Here is an 18,037-nt window from a genome sequence, read left to right as displayed (position 1 = left end):
CTCCCCAATCAGTAAAACCCTTTGGACACTAGGCAATTAGGAAGAAATAATATCAATGAAATTAGACAAGTATGCTGCTTTAGAATAAACTGGAGTCTTTGTGATCTTTATTTCAAGATAGAGACTCCCACCTCCCATATCTAAAATTAAATATACGTGTCACCAGAACACGACCATTAACTATCACTGTATCCAAATTGTCTTAATTTAAGTAATTCACTGAAACAATAGCACTAGAATCTTTTCCAGTGATTGAGGAATGAGAGTAGTAGCAACTTAAAAATGGAGTTCTAAGGTGGCTCGATTGAACATTATAAGGGACCCTCTTCTAAAGGTACTCAGGGTCAACTGTATTAACTTGGCGAAGAACATCACTGAGCAAGAGCAGGGATCAATATTTAGGATCTATTCAGATCGCTTAGAAATGGGGCTGAAATCACCCCATGTGTATGAACCTTAAGACAGTTGGGCTGTGATGATTGCACACTTCAATGATTCAGGAAATATACAAAATCTCACTGCCACCACAAAGGAAAATAATGTGTTGTCCTTATGGTCATTGCACAAATATTAATATATGAAACTTAGTTACATAGTTATGTAGCACTGACCCCATAGGCTCAAGTTCAACAAGAAACACAGAGATTAAGGGGGGGTATGCAATGTTGGATCACGGCTGTTGATACCCGCCAACAGCCGTGATCCAGGCCCGTTTGCGGTTAGATCGACCGCATAACGACAGACGGGATTCAATGGGCGCAAAGGGGGCCTGGCCGTGAAAACGGCTGTGGATTGCCGATCTGCGGCCCAGATAACAACAATCCATGGCCGTTATCGGCAGAACAGGCCCGACAGCTTCTGAAGTCGGGCCCGTCCTGCCGTCATCCCACATTAATGCTGTCGTTAATGACAGCATTGAATAGGGAGCCACCGCTATTTCCCACGTCGGAAATAGCGGCGGAAAATTGCATATCCCCCTAAGTTAGCTTTAAATGTGTTTAATGCAAAAATGTTTTCAAGGTTTATAGTAAATATATTACAAATATGGGTACAATATTTATATTGCAATATATGTAGACATAAAAGGGAGAAAAACAAAGTATAAGAAATGAATGTTGCATACATCTGAGACCTAGATTTCTACCGTGGAAGAGATCACAGACATAGATTGATACACTCCTTAATCCTAGCTGACTTTTTTTCAGTTAGTGGAAACTTTATGCATCTCATTTATACACCCCCTCTTTCCTGGTATCTACTCCAAAGTACCCACATTTTGGGGTTTTACCTAAATTAATTGATTGTGGCCTGTGTATGGTTGTGTAATTTCATTCAAATTGTTTGTGTAATTCCTGTTTATTGTGTAACGATACACCGTTAAGTTGCTAATTACAGTGTAGTTATCGATGTACAGATATTGCAATTATGTTTCCTTTCTTTTGGCTTGATTTAGAATGATCTTCACAGAGCAATACAACGAACACAGTCAGCAATGTTTAATCAAGTTCTAATTTTGATATCTACATTATTATGTCTTATCTTTACTTGGTAAGTCAGTTACATTTTCTTTTAATTTATTTTATATTCATGTTACATGTTTATTGAACACATTGAAATCCTGCATTCTATATTATTATACTTATAATTAAGTTATTTTTTCTAAAAAAATAAATAAAAATAAATGATTGCTTCAATTTATTAGCTAACTTCAGATTTAACAAATGCTTTGTGCTTTTTTTATATCTTTATGTATTATCTTGTTAGTGTTTCTTATTGTTAGTGCTCTGAAAGATTGTAGTAATTGTAATGGTTTTTATACTGTGTTTATAAAATCATAGCATTCTGTTAAATACACATGCAGCACTCAGTCCGGCCAGTAGTTGTCGCTCTGAGCTAACGTTTCTTCTCTATGGGACGTCAGTACAGCACCCCTTTCTGATGTGTCCAAGTCCCGGCCGGTGGCAGGAAAATTTTGCCAGGTGCCTCGTTCTGCAAAATCAGCGTGGCTAGAGCATGTCCTTATCAGCTGCGAGCGGCATTTATCGGTAATTGGCTCCCGGGTGTAACTGTTGCACCTGGGCCTACAACGTGCCTGTTCCACTTCTGAACCTCCACCATGGTCTCCCCGGCACTCCCTAACAACAGAGCGCCAGATAGACTTGAACTAGGAACGCGCACTGACAGGGGAGAAAGCCATCCACAGCATGGCCAGATCGCGTCCTCAAACCATATTTCATGCAATAAATGCGTCCCCTGGTTAAAGGGGGCGGAGCCCCTTAGGACGGTGTGTAGAGCGCCCGTAGGGCATGATGAATCACCTAGTTATATATATTTTTTTAATCACCAAAACATCATATTCTGTCTCTTACTAATTACAGGTGTAGCCTTGTCCAGATTTGCCGCTAAGCGGCTTTAATGTAGCAATGCTGGTGTAGCAAGTGTGCCTGTGGACTATGACATGCATGTGCTGTCATAGGAAAACATGGGGCTGCAGGCTAGTCACAGTCCCATACAGAGGCAGAAATCTGGGAGACAATGGAGTCATCTGCCGCCAGGCTTCTGCTCCCAAGAGGGCACCTCTTCTTCCCTGAGAGTTTAAATCAGTTAATTAAAAAGCTTTCAATATCTCTTCTCTGGCCGAGTTCTGAAATATATGTGCTCTCTCTCTTTTTATATATATACTGTATGTATATATATATATATATATATATATATATATATATATATATATATATAATTTGCAAATCAAGGAGAACTCACCAGACTTTTCTTGAAAGGGTAAAAAGGTAATCTTTATCTTACGTCATCATGTCATCATATATTGTATGTCGACGTTTCGGGCAATACAATGCCCTTCCTCAAGACAAGCCACCAGAGGCACAGGAGGCAGCAGGTGGCTTGGTGCCTCTGGTGGCTTGTCTTGAGGAAGAGCATTGTATTGCCCAAAACGTCGACATACAATATATGATGACATGATGACGTAAGATAAAGATTACCTTTTTACCCTTTCAAGAAAAGTTTGGTGTATTCTCCTTGATTTGCAAATTCTATTGGTGGCCCAGGACTGCTTTGTATGGACTTGGAGCTTGGGATGATAGCCCACCATTTAACTGGCAAGTGGATTGGGAGTGCCATTCACCCACAAATATATATATATATATATATGCAGTGAATAGGAGGCTGGGAGCAGAGCAATGACTATTGTGAGTTGGGGCTGTACTGCAGCTGCCAGCATTCCTGCTTTTGAAGTGCCCAATCACTGTGGTCCCAGTAATGCCATGAGCTATTGTTACACTACAGTACTGATGAGGGCTGAGGCTGGTCTGTTGAATCAATTAGGCCAGCAGTAATAATTTTTTATTTAGTTTGTGACATTTACTGAAGCAAAACTTTCCAACAAACCACATTATTTTAAGTCAACAATTTTTGAACCAGAATCCATGGAAAGAACACATGGTGAATGGTATCAACCAACGGTTTGCAATGCCACATTTAGTTGACCAGAAAACAGCTAAAATACTAGACCTAATCAGACAAGATTGGTAAAACAGCCACCCATTGGCCACTCATTAAATGACCTTAAACTTTTATGCAGTGAGCGAGTTTCAAGATGGCACTCTTGGAGGATTTGCAAGGCAGAGGGGGTTTGCAGGTGCACTATGCACTCATTACTGCTAACATGTATTCCTTTTATAATTCATTTATGAGGTTGTTAGCATACTGTACATTTGGTCTAGGGCCCCCCTCTTCCCATATACTCTTGGAGGATTTGTCTGGTGATTATTTTGGTGTATTTGCTGTGTACTGTATATTGAGGAGAAGGCTATGCAAAGAAAGAAGCGCCACAATGGAAACATATGTTTTGTCATATTACACCAATTTGTACATGATACAGTACAATTATAAGTCAAAGTTTAATTAAAGTTATAAATTTGAGGTCTGCTTTAAAGACACTTTTTTGATCTGATAATATAATATATATGATAGACTGGGGTGCTCCCTGCTGCAACATTAAATACGATCCAGATTTATATATACCAAAATTTGAGTAAAGCAAGCAAATGGGCAGTCACCAAAGTTTTTAAATCTAACATACATTTAATATAATGCAGGTTGATGTTTTGGGTAGACAATCTGAAAATGGCAATAACGGTTGGACTGACCCACAGGGACACAGGGGAATTCTCCAGTTGATCCCACTGATTGACAGCCCCCTTTCCTCTTCTAATGTCAGGTTTCAGGCACTGCACTGTAATACACATTATCACTGCAGGGAGGGGGAAACAATGGCTTTAGTTGCATTGACCTAATTGGAGCTTGACAATAATCCAATGCTGCTTCCAAGTTCCCAGGACGCATGTTTATGGCACTGGGGTTGAATCTGGTAGAGTTGTGTGAGGGCAATTAATCTGAGGAACTTGTTGACTGAATCATGGAACCATAAATGTTATTGCCTACAGGTTGTTATCCATGTTTAGAAGTTGAAATTACACTTGTTGAAAATGGCTAATTTACCTAATATGTATAACTATTCCCACTGCTCAATAAAGAACTGTGGGCAGATTTATTAAACTTTGTGAAGTGATGAAGTAGCCGGTGATAACTCACCAGCCAAACAGCTCATACCTGTCATTTTTCAAACCCATCCTGTAACTTCATAGTTAGGAGCCAACTGGCTGTTGTGTTAACATCTTCATACATCTGCCCCAGTATGTATTCTGCAAACTATAGCTTACAATACTATAAATGAAAAGTTTCCAATATTGTATTTTTTACTATGTGTTTTTGTGTCTGTGTTTGATCTCCTTTCCCTGCATGCTCCTCGATCTATTTCTTACCTACCCCTCCTTACCACTCGACTTTACTCTGGTCATTCAAGTTTATTTCTTTCCTGCTCGTAGTTGCCTTGAAGTCTCTTTCTCTCCCGATACTTAGACTTTTTCTTTCCTTCCCCTCATTGCTGTTTAGTCCTTTCTATTTTGCCCTCAGTCTTTGTCTCTCCTGTCTTATGGCCCTTACTCTCTGTCTCTCCTACCTGTGTTGCATTCACAAAGCAGGTGTCCAATTGCCAGAAGAGTTTCCTGTGCTGGGTGAGCAGGTCTTTCCTAATACACCATACGTGCATGCTCTGAAAGTAATCAGTGACAATGACATCTGACATGCAGGTGTGCTCCAATGTGATAAATTAATTGACATCAGTGGTCATTTTATTACAGTATATACAGTAAGTGTTGCACTACAAAACTCAAAAAAGCAGTTGATGCTCAATTATAGTATTCTGCACTGTTAAGTTTCTTGGGATTCCAACCACACCTTATTACACTGCGTATTCATATGCTAGATCAGTGGTTCCCAAATTGTGTACATTGCACCCAAGGGTGTCTTGGGACATTCATAGGGGTGACTTGCGTTTCTAGCCCAGGACCAATTTAAATCATTTATGACCTACAGTATGTAATCGTCAAAACCAGTGTTTGTGGCTTAGAATCATAGAATATCAGGACCAACAGAAGTGAATTCTGCTCATCACCACATAACTGAATCTACCCTTCATAGGGCAGTATTCAATGCTCTGGATTCACCTTTTTTTCGGCGAATTGGGCTGTTTTCTTGCTCTGCAGTGAATCTTTTCATTGAAAAAAGATAATCAGTAAGATTTTTTTTGGTGTAAAAAATCAGTAATTTTGTTATGTGAAGGGGAATGCTATTTGGGTTCATGTGTGTGCTCCCTGCAGCTCCCCACCTGCCCAGTCTCACGGGGAGGCAGCTTCTGCTGCCTGTGTCCCCGCCAGCCCCCCATCTCCCCCACACAGCGTCCGGCACAGGAATGGAGGCTTCCATCTTCCTGCCTTCCGCCGCCCCCATGGCTCCCTGCGGCATTTGCCGGGTGGGGTTAAAATTCGCCATCAGGGGCAGCAAGCCCCTGACGCATTGAATTGGGGGAGAGGGAGGGCTGGCTGCGAATCCTCCAGCCCTCCAGAACCAGGCTAATGTGCAGCGAATCCTAAATTGGATTTGCTGCACATAGTGAATAAAAACATTGAATACTGGCTTGAACACTGAAATGAGGATTTCAATATGGCTTACATCCTTTACATTCACAACAACCTGTGCGACTTGATATATTTTCTTGCGTTATTAATAATTAAAATTGTTTGTTACTGTATCTTTTGTTTGACCTGCAACTTAAATATTTAAGCTATTTATACAATAGGACATTGTGTTCACCCTTCTTTTATTTGACAAAAAATGTACTTGAATTGATTTTATTTTCTGCAGAAATAATCTCTTTTATTCTGGACATGACACATTTTTAGTTGTGTTCACTAATGGTAAATCAGTAATTCTGCACATTTAAAACATGAATATCAAGCAATTCATTTAGGAACTAGAACATACAGTAATTAAAGCATTTTTATATTCAATATATTACTGAATACTTTAAATTAACTCTTATATTTTTCTTAATTGAATCAGTGCCTAATGCATCATGGGTATGTATTGATACAGCAGTATACATGAGCATGAGGAATTCAGTTGGATTTATCTAATAATGTAATGACGTGAATGGGATATTGCAGTAAATGTCTTCTATATCCTTTTGCATATTTAGAGAAATCCACTCACTAAATGGCTGTAGTTGTAGGCAGCCACAGAAACCTGATTTACTACTTAACAGTAATGTTACAATCACTATGGATAATAAGGCACTTCTTATGTCCGCAAGAGGAAAGCCGCGTTCCCCAATGATACTAGGCAGACCTGCACAAGCATCATTAGTATTGGTCTCTACAAGTTTCTAGGAAAATAGATATGGGATTTCTAAAATAAGTTAGAGAGAGAAAAAAAATGAAATTGGAATAATTTATAGAATTATAGCCTATGAGATTTTAGAGGGTTTTCTTTGTTTTGCTTTTTGAGAATATGTACAGTATATTAAATCTGTCACCTGGTTTGTGAATGCAACTTGTCATGCTCTATGGAGGGATACTAAGAGCCTGGATGGGATTTATTCTAAGTATAATTCTGACTGAAAAATCACTTTTTTAAATAGACTTACTGGGCCAAATGTAATAGGGTGAGAGTTTCAGAAAGTGAGAGATTTTGGGAGAGTTTTCCCATGTTTTTTTTATTTTTATTTTTTTTAAATTACTTTTTTATTGATGTTATAATTTGAAACAACACAGGACACATAGACGAAAAAAAAAAGACATAGACAGCAATAATATTGAAAAAAGGGGAAAAAGACAAAAAAACTGCTGAGAAATAATTATTGATAATACTCAAGTTGAATATGTCAGGTATATCAGGTTAAAACCAGAAATTAAGCATGTCCAATGATAAACAAAGCAGGTACTGTAATGTAGATATGAACAGGGCCGGCGCCACCACTAGGCAAACCTAGGCATTTGCCTAGGGCGCCGGCCACTGGAGGGCGGAAAATGCCGCCCGGGTACCTGTACCTGTCTATTTAAACCTGGCGGCGGAGGCAGCGGGGGTCCCTGCAGTCTATTAAAAAGCACGAGCGCTATCCGCCGGGCTATGCGGAAGCGCTTCTATTGTGAAAACTCTGGCAGCCAATCAGCGTGCTGCCAGTGTTTTCACACTAGAAGCGCTTCCGCATAGCCCGGCGGATAGCGCTCGTGCTTTTTAATAGACTGCAGGGACCCCCGCTGCCTCCGCCGCCAGGTTTGATTAGAGAGAGCGCCGAACGAAAGGTACCCCCCCCCCCGGCACCGGGGCGCCCCCAGCCCGACTCGCCTGGGGCGCTCCGGTGCCTTGCACCGGCCCTGGATATGAACTCCACAAGGATAACATTACAATGTATGACTGTTAGGGCCTGTGATACTGCTAGGCGAGTTGAACACTGATAGATCTGTATGGGTGCATCTGGTACCCGGATGACCTTCCTTCTCTCTGTATTCAGACCATCTGAGCCATTTAATGTGGATGGAGGAATAAGCAACATCAGCTGTTTCAAATAGAAAGTGCTTATGTATCTTATTTTCAATCATTTGAATACTAGGAAGATCTGGGGACTTCCATAATTGGGCTATAGAAGCTTAGCCGCTACCAGTATATGTCCAAGGAGGTATCTGTCCCCAGCTGGTAATTCCCCTGGGTAGTAGGTCAAAAGTGCAACGAGGGGGTCTATAGGTATGGACTGATTTAGTACTTTGGATATGAGGAGAATAACTTCTCTTCATAGGGGGCTCAGGGCCGGACAGGACCAGAAGACATGCAAAATATTCCCCACCCTACCACATAGCCTCCAGCATTGCGGGGAGACAGAGGGCCAAAACTTATGGAGTCGGTCTGGGGTAAGGTAGGCCCTGTGGACCAGCTTAAAATACATCTCCGAGTGATTAACACACTTTGAGATTTTGAAACTAGTGCGAAAAAGAACCTCCACACCTCTTCGGAGAATGCATTTGGCAAATCCCTCTCCCATTGAAGCTGAGAGGAGAATCTCTTCTTCAAACCTATAGAGATCAAATATCTATAACAGCGAGAGATACCTCCTTTTGCGGTTGTAGCAACAAAGAATTAATGTAATAACCTAGGCATAGAAAGCTGGACAGCAGGTTTAGGGAGGAAACTACAAAGCCAGTGTCTAATTTGTAGGTATTTGTAGAAGTCCCGTTTCGGGACCTGATATTGCTGTTGGAGTTGGGAAAAAGTCACTATGATTCCGTCTGAAATAAAGTCTTGTATCGACAATAGACCTAGGAAGGCCCAGTAATCTATATTTAAATCAGGGATTAGGGCCGCTAAGGATGTTAAGGAGAGTTGTGGGGCGGGTAATCTTATATCAGTGTCTATAGAGGCTAACCTATGCCATACCAAAAGAGTTGTGTGGACCGCTCTACAGGACTTGGTTTGAGGTGTGGAAACTGCTGGGGGTAATCTCATTAAATCTGAGAGAAGAAGGGGGGATAGGAGAGCTCATTCTATCGCAACCCAAGGTTTAACAATGTCTGTCGAGAACCAATCTCTCGATTGGCTTAATATACAAGCTGAGTGGTATTTCTCTAGATCAGCGTATGCCAGCCCACCCTCATCTTTAGCAAAAGCCAGGGTGGTTTTTGCTAGTTTGGGTCTAGCACCCTTCCAAATATATGCGGTCAACAACTTGTTAAATTTATTACAAATGACAGATGGGAGTGATCTAGGAATAGTACGAAAGATATACATCAGCTTGGGCAAAAGCACCATTTTAGCTGCCGCAACACGACCCACCCAAGACACCTCCTGCATCATCCACTCTTTAGTGAGGATATAAAAAGTCCGGAGTAATGGGTCATAGTTCGAATCCAGAATATCACAGTCTCTAGCTAAATTAATACCTAGATATTTAATCGACTTAATTTTCCAGATATATTTATAGTTATCTTTTAAGCAGGTTAGCATATTATCCGGCAAGTCTAATGGAAGGGCTTCCGTTTTAGTGGTATTTAACTTGTAGTACGATATTTTAGAGTAAGCATCCAGTATCTTATGCAGGTGGGGGAGAGAAAACAATGGGTCCTCAATACACAGCAGGACATCATCTGCGAATAAGCTGATCTTGTGTGAGACACCTCCTATAACAGGTCCATAGAATGAGTTCTTGGGAACGAATAGACTCAGCCAGAGGCTCAATTGCCAGAGCAAAAATCAAGGGGGAGAGCGGGCATCCCTGACATGTGCCATTTGTTATGTCAAAGTGTGAAGAAGAGCTCCCATTCGCAAACACCCTTGCACCTGGGGAAGAATACAAAGCCAAAATGGAGCAAAGTATTCTTCCAGAGAAGCCAAAATGCTGTAATGTGGCGCGCAAGTAAGCCCAATTTAGCCTGTTGAATGCTTTTTCAGCATCAAGTGACAAGACCAAAAGGGGTCGCCTACGTGTCTGGCAGTATTCTATTATGTCAATAACCCTGCAGGTATTGTCAGAAGCTTGCCTGCCCACTACAAAACCCACTTGGTCAGGATTTATTAAATTAGGTAATAAGGGGGATATCCTATTAGCTATCATTTTGGCATATAATTTAATGTCAACATTAAGAAGGGCAATGGGACGATAGTTTTGGACATTGGTAGTAGGTTTACCAGGTTTAGGGATGGTGATTATATGGGCCTCAAGCATCTCTTTAGGGAAAGAAGTGGTTGAGGAAGCTTCGTTAAAAACCGAAACCAGTATAGGGGCCACCTTGGCTTTAAATTTCTTATAAAAATTAGAGGGATAGCCATCCGGGCCTGGGGCCTTATCTAAGGGTATAGAATCGATGGCCAACTCAACTTCATCCAGCGCCCAGGGCGTGTTAAGAAGGTCGCAGGCAGTCGGGTCTAGAGAGGGAAGGGACATGTCCTGCAAGAAATCATTGATATCAGGTAAGGAGGGCTGGGACGTGTCTGGGTCGTTTTTCAGGTTATAAAGGTGTGTGAGTAGTACTCAGCGAAAGCCTCAGCTATTTCTGTCGGATCGGTGACTTTGACTCCCCTAGGGGTATGGATGGCATGAATGCGCTCCATAGCTCTACCGCCACAGAGTTTACAAGCCAGAAGCCGTCCTGCCCTATTTCCTAGCAAATAATACTTTTGGTTAAGTCGGAGCAAGTTACGCTGAACTTCCTCAAGAGAAAAGGAGTTGACCCTGTCTCTGGCGGCTAATAGTTTTTTATATAAAGCTCTATTTGAGGGATCAGCCTTATGGGCAGATTCCAATACAGTCGCCTCAAGTTCTGCATCAGTAAGCCGCTGCTTATATTGTTTTTTGAGCTTAGCTGCTATTTGTATCGATGAACCCCGCAGTATGGCTTTCAATGCACACCAGTGTACAAAAACAGACGTATCCTCAGCGTGGTTAGTGTCAACATATAAATCTATTAATGACTGTATAGCTTGTTGGGCCTCTGGATGAGCCAACAGAAAGGCACTCATCCTCCATGAACACGGGGTGACTCTGCGTTTATCTACCTCCCACAAAATCATCAGGGGAGAGTGATCAGACCAGGTGATTGGCAGAATGTCAACCCTGCGTACCGAGGGTAACGTCCATTTATCAACCAACGCTAAATCTATACGAGAGTAGGGGCGTGGCTACGACGGGCATGTAGAAGGAGCCGTTATTCGCTGCTCCCGCTGCTACGATCCTGATAATAATATCCTAACAGCGCTCACCTCTTCAAATACCGCCACACATCAGTGTGAGACCCCCGTGCCCAGCCCGCTCATCCTGGACAGCCTCTGGGGTGGACGTGCGCCCGGAGAACAGCAATAAACCTCCGGCGCACGAGGAGACAGAAAGACCCTGCGCCATCTTGATGCTGCAGCTGCTGCCCTCCGGAGCGTGCGCCCCGCCGGATACACACACAGCCGCTCGGTGAGACGACCCCAGTGACCCCTAAAGGCACAGCACCGTAGCGAGGTACACCCACCTGCCTGCGGGGAGTGCAGATCCCGACAGCGGCAGGAGACTGAGACCCGGCGTCCTGCACTGTGACGGAGGCCTCCGCCATTTTGATGCTGCAGCTGCTGCCCTCCAGCGCCCTGTAATAAGAAGCCATTACACCAGCCGGCTGGACCTGGTGACCCCCCCAAGAGAGTGACATCGTCGCGGGGAGCACCTAAGTGGCCACAGTATACATAGGACCCAGCTGCCAGAGGGAACTGTGAGCCGCAGTGAGAGGTGAGAGGAAAACTGTGACCATATCGCCCTGGGGACACTGGTGGTGCTGAGGGGCTTATCCTACACCCTGCATAACATAGAAGCGGGACCTGTCTCTTCCTGACTGCTGCAGGTGTCCACCCTTACCCTGCAGATACTGTGCTATTGTTTGCCCCCCCCACTGGCCCTGTGAGGTGGCTGTGAAAGTCAGCCTGCACGGGGTGCCCCCACACAGACTAACTGCATGCTCTAAGCCCCTTGGAACACTGTGCACTCCAGTTGCTGCATACCAGCTACCCTGCATTCCCCTGGACATTGTCAGTGTCACCACTTGCTACAAACCCCTGTAACTCTCGTCTGACTGATTTCTACATAGCAACTCAGACCCCCCAAACCCTCACCGCTGCAACTGCGCGGGAGATACCGCTTCCTACCCCGACATAACATCATGGGGAAAACACAGAGATCATCAACTGCGGCTCAACTGGAAAAATTCCCTAGAGACCCCCAGTCTACCTCGGGGGCCGCTAACTCCGACTCAGCCTCCCAACCCCCCTCGCCTATTGACCCCCCCTCTTCCCGGGGAACTCCTGATGAAGCTCTGCAGAGGGTGCTGGAGGCGGTAACGGCCAGTGAAACCAGGCTGTCTGAAAAAATAGGTCAGGTACAATCTGATCTGATGATCATCCACCATGATCTACAGAGGGTGCGCGAGCGTGTGGGAGAGGTTGAGACTCGGACACCCACTCTAGAAGACAAAATTACCCCGTTGACCACCAAGGTGGACAACCTAACAACTCAGGTCTCCACTATCCAGAATAAAATGCTCGACATGGAAGGCCGCTTGAGGAGGTGTAACATTAGATTCGTGGGTCTTCCCGAGAAAGAAGAGGGCCCCAACCCTGAAGCATTCGTAGAAAAGTGGCTCCGCGACACCTATGGAGTAGACGCATTCTCTGCCTTCTTCTCGGTTGAACGGGCACACCGAATACCCACGTGTCCGCTACCCCCGGGGGCACCACCCCGCACTCTAATTGCGAAGTTCCTGCACTACAGGGATAGAGACACGGTTCTGAAACTCAACCGGACCAAGGGCCCCCTACTCTGGAACGGCACAAGGGTATCCACGTTTCCAGACTTTGCGGTGGAGGTGCAGAAAAATCGTACACAGTTCATGCAGGTCAAGCGACGACTGAGAGACCTAAATATCCCATATGCCATGCTGTTCCCGTCCAAACTACGAGTGATCATAGATGGTGAATCGAAATTCTTCTCCACCCCGAGAGAAGCTGCGGCATGGCTGGACACTGCCAGACCGGCCAGAAGAGCCATGCAAGTAGACCCTTAAGAAACTTTAGCTAGTTGACACTATTCTGTGTTATACATTTTCCCTTATACAAGTCGACAAGAAGGGTATGTGATTCTTCTTTCCCTGTGTAAGGAGTTAACTACGTTATAATATGTGAGCGTTTACATTTACATTTATATAAGCAGCGGATTGCGGCAACAACTTGCCGTTTTCAGTCATTATATACTTTGCCCACTCTGGGTAATATGACATTTTGTATTTACATATAGAATATTGGGATCTGTTAGTTTAAGGGAAGAAGTATGTCACAGTTTCGTAGGACATACAGGGAGGGGGGGGGGTAAGGTTAAACATAGGTTAGTTTTCATACTGAAAATAGTCAGTATTATGTTTATCTATTTGTTTTTTATGAGATGCTCTTGGTACAGCTCTTGCGATGCAGATTATGAAAGACCTTGGAACGTATATTCAACCCTACACATATCACTCACATGTGCTCAACTGGTTTTACTTATGTCACATACTATGCACCAATATCTGCTTGTATTCCTAAATGCCTCCTAGTATAGCTAAATTTCTCTCCTGGAACATACGTGGGCTCAACGATAAGATAAAGCGAAACCTAGTGTTTAAACAGCTAAAGCAGTATGGCTCAGATGTCATGTGCTTGATGGAGACCCACTTAATGGGAGCCAAAATACTGTCTCTAAAAAAGCCGTGGATCGGTTGGTCATATCACTCCACACACACGTCTGCATCGAGAGGAGTGTCAGTTCTGGTGCGTAAATCAGTCCCGTTTAACGCAGAACAAGTAAAGGTAGATATAGAAGGTCGATACGTTTTCCTTAAATGTACAATACACTCCACACCATTGCTGCTCCTAGCAATATACATACCTCCTCCATACTCAGCAGAGGTACTGAAACAAGCTGCCGAATTCATTGCCCTCTACCCCAGCCTACCGATAATAAGTGTAGGTGACTACAACAATGTTCTGAACCCGATACTAGACAGACACTCCAGGTCACAGTCAGGATCTAGAAGCGGACATAGACAATTTGCGGCAATGGTGGAGGGCTTGGGCCTTATAGATGCATGGAGACAAAAACACCCTGACGCCAAACAGTTCTCTTGCTACTCGCCTGCACACTCAGCGTTCTCTAGGATTGACCTAGCCCTGGTGTCTAAAAATATCCTACCTTCAATAAACTCCATACAATATGAATCAAGGGGGGTCTCAGACCACTCCCCGTTGACATTCGAGATGGACATGGGGGGAGAGAGAGGTCAGGTATTCTGGAAATTGAACCAATTCTGGCTCACCCGCATGGGTCCAAATAGTGAGTTGGAAAACCTATGGTCAGAATTTCTAGAAAACAATAATGGCACGGCAACGGCGCCAGTTGTATGGGATGCCTTTAAGTCCTATGTGAGGGGCACTCTGATCCAGAAAGTGGCTAATCTTAAAAAGTCCTACAGCCAGGCAGAGAAGGAACTAGAGTCCTCCTGCAGAAGCCTAGAACAACAATATATAGGAGATGGTCTGGAATCTACAAAAAAAATGTGGTTAGTGGCACAGAAGTCCTGGGTGGAGTTACTTGCCGATAAGGCCAAGTATCGCCTCATGTTTAATAAACACTCCCATTATGCATTCGGGGACAGACCTGGAAGCTACCTATCTAAATTAGCAAATATAGATAAAACTAATAACACTGTATGTAAGATAATCACTCCCACGGGGATACAACATACACAGACACACAAAATTGCGTCACAGTTCTTAGAATACTATAGGTTGTTATACAGCTCTAAGGTGACCTGCAGTGAGGCCGAGATCCGAGACTTTCTCGAAACAATTCCAATGCCCTCCCTGTCACCCGAGGCCAGGGATTTGCTCGACGCCCCACTGCGCCTAGATGAAGTCGTAGCAGCAATTAAATCCTTCCCAAGCGGCAAAGCCCCGGGCCTAGACGGTCTACCGCTGGAGCTGTATAGGAAACATATCTTGTTCTATGCGCCTAAATTATTAGAATTGTACAACAAACTACTTGAAAACGGATCCCTGCCCCAATCCATGTCTGAAGCACTTATAATAGTCCTACTGAAACCGGATAAGGACCCGAACAAGGTGGAATCCTATAGGCCTATCTCTCTCATACCCACAGACATTAAAATTCTAGCCAAAATTTTGGCCATTAGGCTCAATTTGATAATAACACAAATTATATCTGACGACCAAACTGGCTTTATGCCAGGTAAGTCCACAATGATCAACCTTAGAAGGCTCTTCACTCACCTGCAGGTCTCTCACGGGGACGCCAGTACCTCTGTAATTGTGTCGCTAGATGCGGCAAAAGCTTTCGATTCTGTGGAATGGGCGTTTCTGTGGGAGACCATGTCCAAAGTCGGTATAGGCCCGGGATATATAAAATGGGTTAAGTTGCTCTACTCGTGCCCACAGGCCAGAATATCGGTGAACGGCTTCACTTCCTCATCATTCCCACTGGCAAGGGGTACCAGACAGGGGTGCCCCCTGTCACCCGCCCTTTTTGCAATTGCAATAGAACCCCTTGCTTGCCTCATACGCAACACCCCCCTAATCGTAGGTCTGTCGTTAGGTCCCATAGAAGATAAGATTGCCCTCTATGCCGATGACATACTGTTGTTCCTATCTGACTACGTCTCTTCAATGCCCACAGTGCTAGATATTATAAACACCTTTGGCTCCTACTCTGGACTATTGATAAATTGGGACAAATCCTGCATCCTTCCCCTTAAGGGCAAGGTCCCAGATAGCCCCGAGTTATCCCTCCCCCTGAGATGGGTTGATTCCTTTAAGTACTTAGGCATCTATATAACAAATGACCCGTCTAGATATGTCCCCTTAAATGTCCAGCCTCAACTTACCTACCTAAAATCCAGAATCTCAGTATGGGGAAAACTCCCTCTGACAGTTACAGGTAGGATAAACTTGATCAAAATGACAGCTCAACCCAAGCTGATATACGTACTGCAACACGCCCCAATATACCTCCCCATCAAGATATTTAAATGTATCGAAAGCCTGCTCTCATCCATCGTCTGGGCTGGCAAGAGGGTCCGCATTAAACAACACACTCTAACACGAACACGTAGTAGCGGAGGCATGGCACTTCCATCCTTCAGATTATATTACTATGCGGCACAGCTGGCCCATCTGCTGGATTGGGTGGGTGAGGATCCACTCTCTAAGCTACCAGGCACACTGGTGTCTCAAAAGCTGCCGGGTATGTCGCCGATGCAGGCGCTACTTAGTGACAATGTAAAACTAATTGACATGCCACTCTTTAAACAGGCGATAATGGTCTGGAGACAAGCGAGTCGCATTCTGCAAGCGACGGGGTGTGATCCAGATACCCCCCTAGATGGTTCCTATGCTTTCCCAGAGCTCTCCGGCATACAGATACGGGAATTCTGGAGTCAATGGGGAGTCACCTCGATAGGGCAAATATACTCCGGCACTATACTCAAATCATTCCAACAAATTCAGGTGGAATACCCGGTACCCAATGTCCACTTCTACAGATACCTACAACTCAGGCACGCCTGCCACACACAGTTCCCCACGGGCCCCCCATTAATGTGTGTCTCACCTGTTAAGAACTTATTAAAAAAAAGCTGCCCCTCTAAAGCAGTATCCAGATTTTACGGGAACCTACTGTCCTCCCTTCACAAGCAGGATCTACCACAACTGAGGGCAACTTGGGAGCTAGATATAGGCCCCTTAACAGATGAAGCCTGGGAGATGGCACTGAATAGCCCACGTATTTCCTTAACGTCCTCCAGGTATCAACAAATCCAGCTGTATATACTACACAGGGTTTATCTGACACCAATTAGACTGATGAGAATGGGGGGGAGAAATGACTCTAAATGCCCCAAGTGTGAATCCTCCGACGGTTCCTTCTGGCATTTGCTGTGGGACTGTTAGACAGTCTCGGACTTCTGGAGGGAAACCACGAACATTATAGAATCCACCGGTATCCCCCTCAATACTTTCACCCCAAAAGTGTGCATTTTAACCATATTCGAAGAGGACGGCTTGGACAGGCCTACCCAACAATATATTATAAATATGTGCACTCTGATTAAAATATGTATCGCCAGATCTTGGTTAGCCTCACGGGGGCCTACATTGGAAGAATGGTTAATACTAACTAATGAGGTGGTGCGGCACGAAAGGTTTGTATACCTGGCCAGGGGATCTGAAAAGAAATATATTGATATTTGGAATAAATGGTTAAACTCTCCACACATGCACCAAGACATCAATCGGGTCTGATAGTCATGGAGAAACCCAAATATTCTTCATCACGTAAGGGGGGATGTATAAAATAAAAGTATGTGTTAGGATAGATATATGTACTAAATCTCTACCATGCACTAAATCTCTACCACGATCACAATTTACACGTGTTGCTAATGTACCTTTGCGGCGCTCACACGCCAGCAGTAAACCAGCAAGCACTTGAGCAATCAGCAAGGCAAGAAAACTGTCAGACTACACATTATTTACTGTTACAATAATGGATTTATTTATTACATGTCAAATTACCATATGTACAAGGACAGTATATGCACAAAACCTGTAATGCCGTCTTAAATCGCAAGAGCAATGTTCACACATGTATTGTTTTGTTTTTTATAAAATGTTTGCATAAATATGTGTAAACAACAAAATTTCAATAAAAATTGATTGAATTTAAAAAAAAAAAATCTATACGAGAGTATGAGCGATGGACATGCGAATAGAAGGTGTAGTCCCTTTCAGAGCGGTGTTTAGCTCTCCACAGGTCAAAAAGCTCATACTCCGATAGTACCTTACGGAAGCTGGCCGAACAATCTCGCTGTCTAACAAAACTAGAGGAATGCAATGGTTTAGACTTATCAAGGGAGGGATCAAGAACCATATTAAAGTCCCCTAAGATAAGGAGGGCCCCTTTAACTTGTTTCTGTAGGGTAACAAAGAACTTCCTACAAAAGGATACTTGCTTGGTATTAGGGACGTAGCAGGTGGCTAGTGTCACTTCAACATTGTC

General features: G+C 43.8%; 1 protein-coding gene across 12 annotated transcripts in view; it reads left to right on the top strand.

Moving 5' to 3' along the window:
* The window catches only part of KCNT2 (potassium sodium-activated channel subfamily T member 2), an 852,827-nt gene that overhangs the window by 397,495 nt on the left and 437,295 nt on the right, over window positions 1-18,037 (top strand). For all 12 annotated transcript variants that reach the window (XM_083156802.1, XM_083156806.1, XM_083156799.1 and 9 more), the window contains one exon: window positions 1,454-1,548. In XM_083156802.1, coding sequence (XP_083012928.1) covers window positions 1,454-1,548 — 95 coding nt within the window. The remainder of the gene's footprint in view (window positions 1-1,453; window positions 1,549-18,037) is intronic.

This window comes from Crinia signifera, chromosome 8 (genome assembly GCF_055691185.1).
Source record: "Crinia signifera chromosome 8, ASM5569118v1, whole genome shotgun sequence".
In the NCBI taxonomy this organism is placed as follows: Eukaryota; Metazoa; Chordata; class Amphibia; order Anura; family Myobatrachidae; genus Crinia; species Crinia signifera.
The sequence above is the reverse complement of the archived record's forward strand: the minus strand, read 5'-3'. Positions and strand labels throughout refer to the sequence as shown.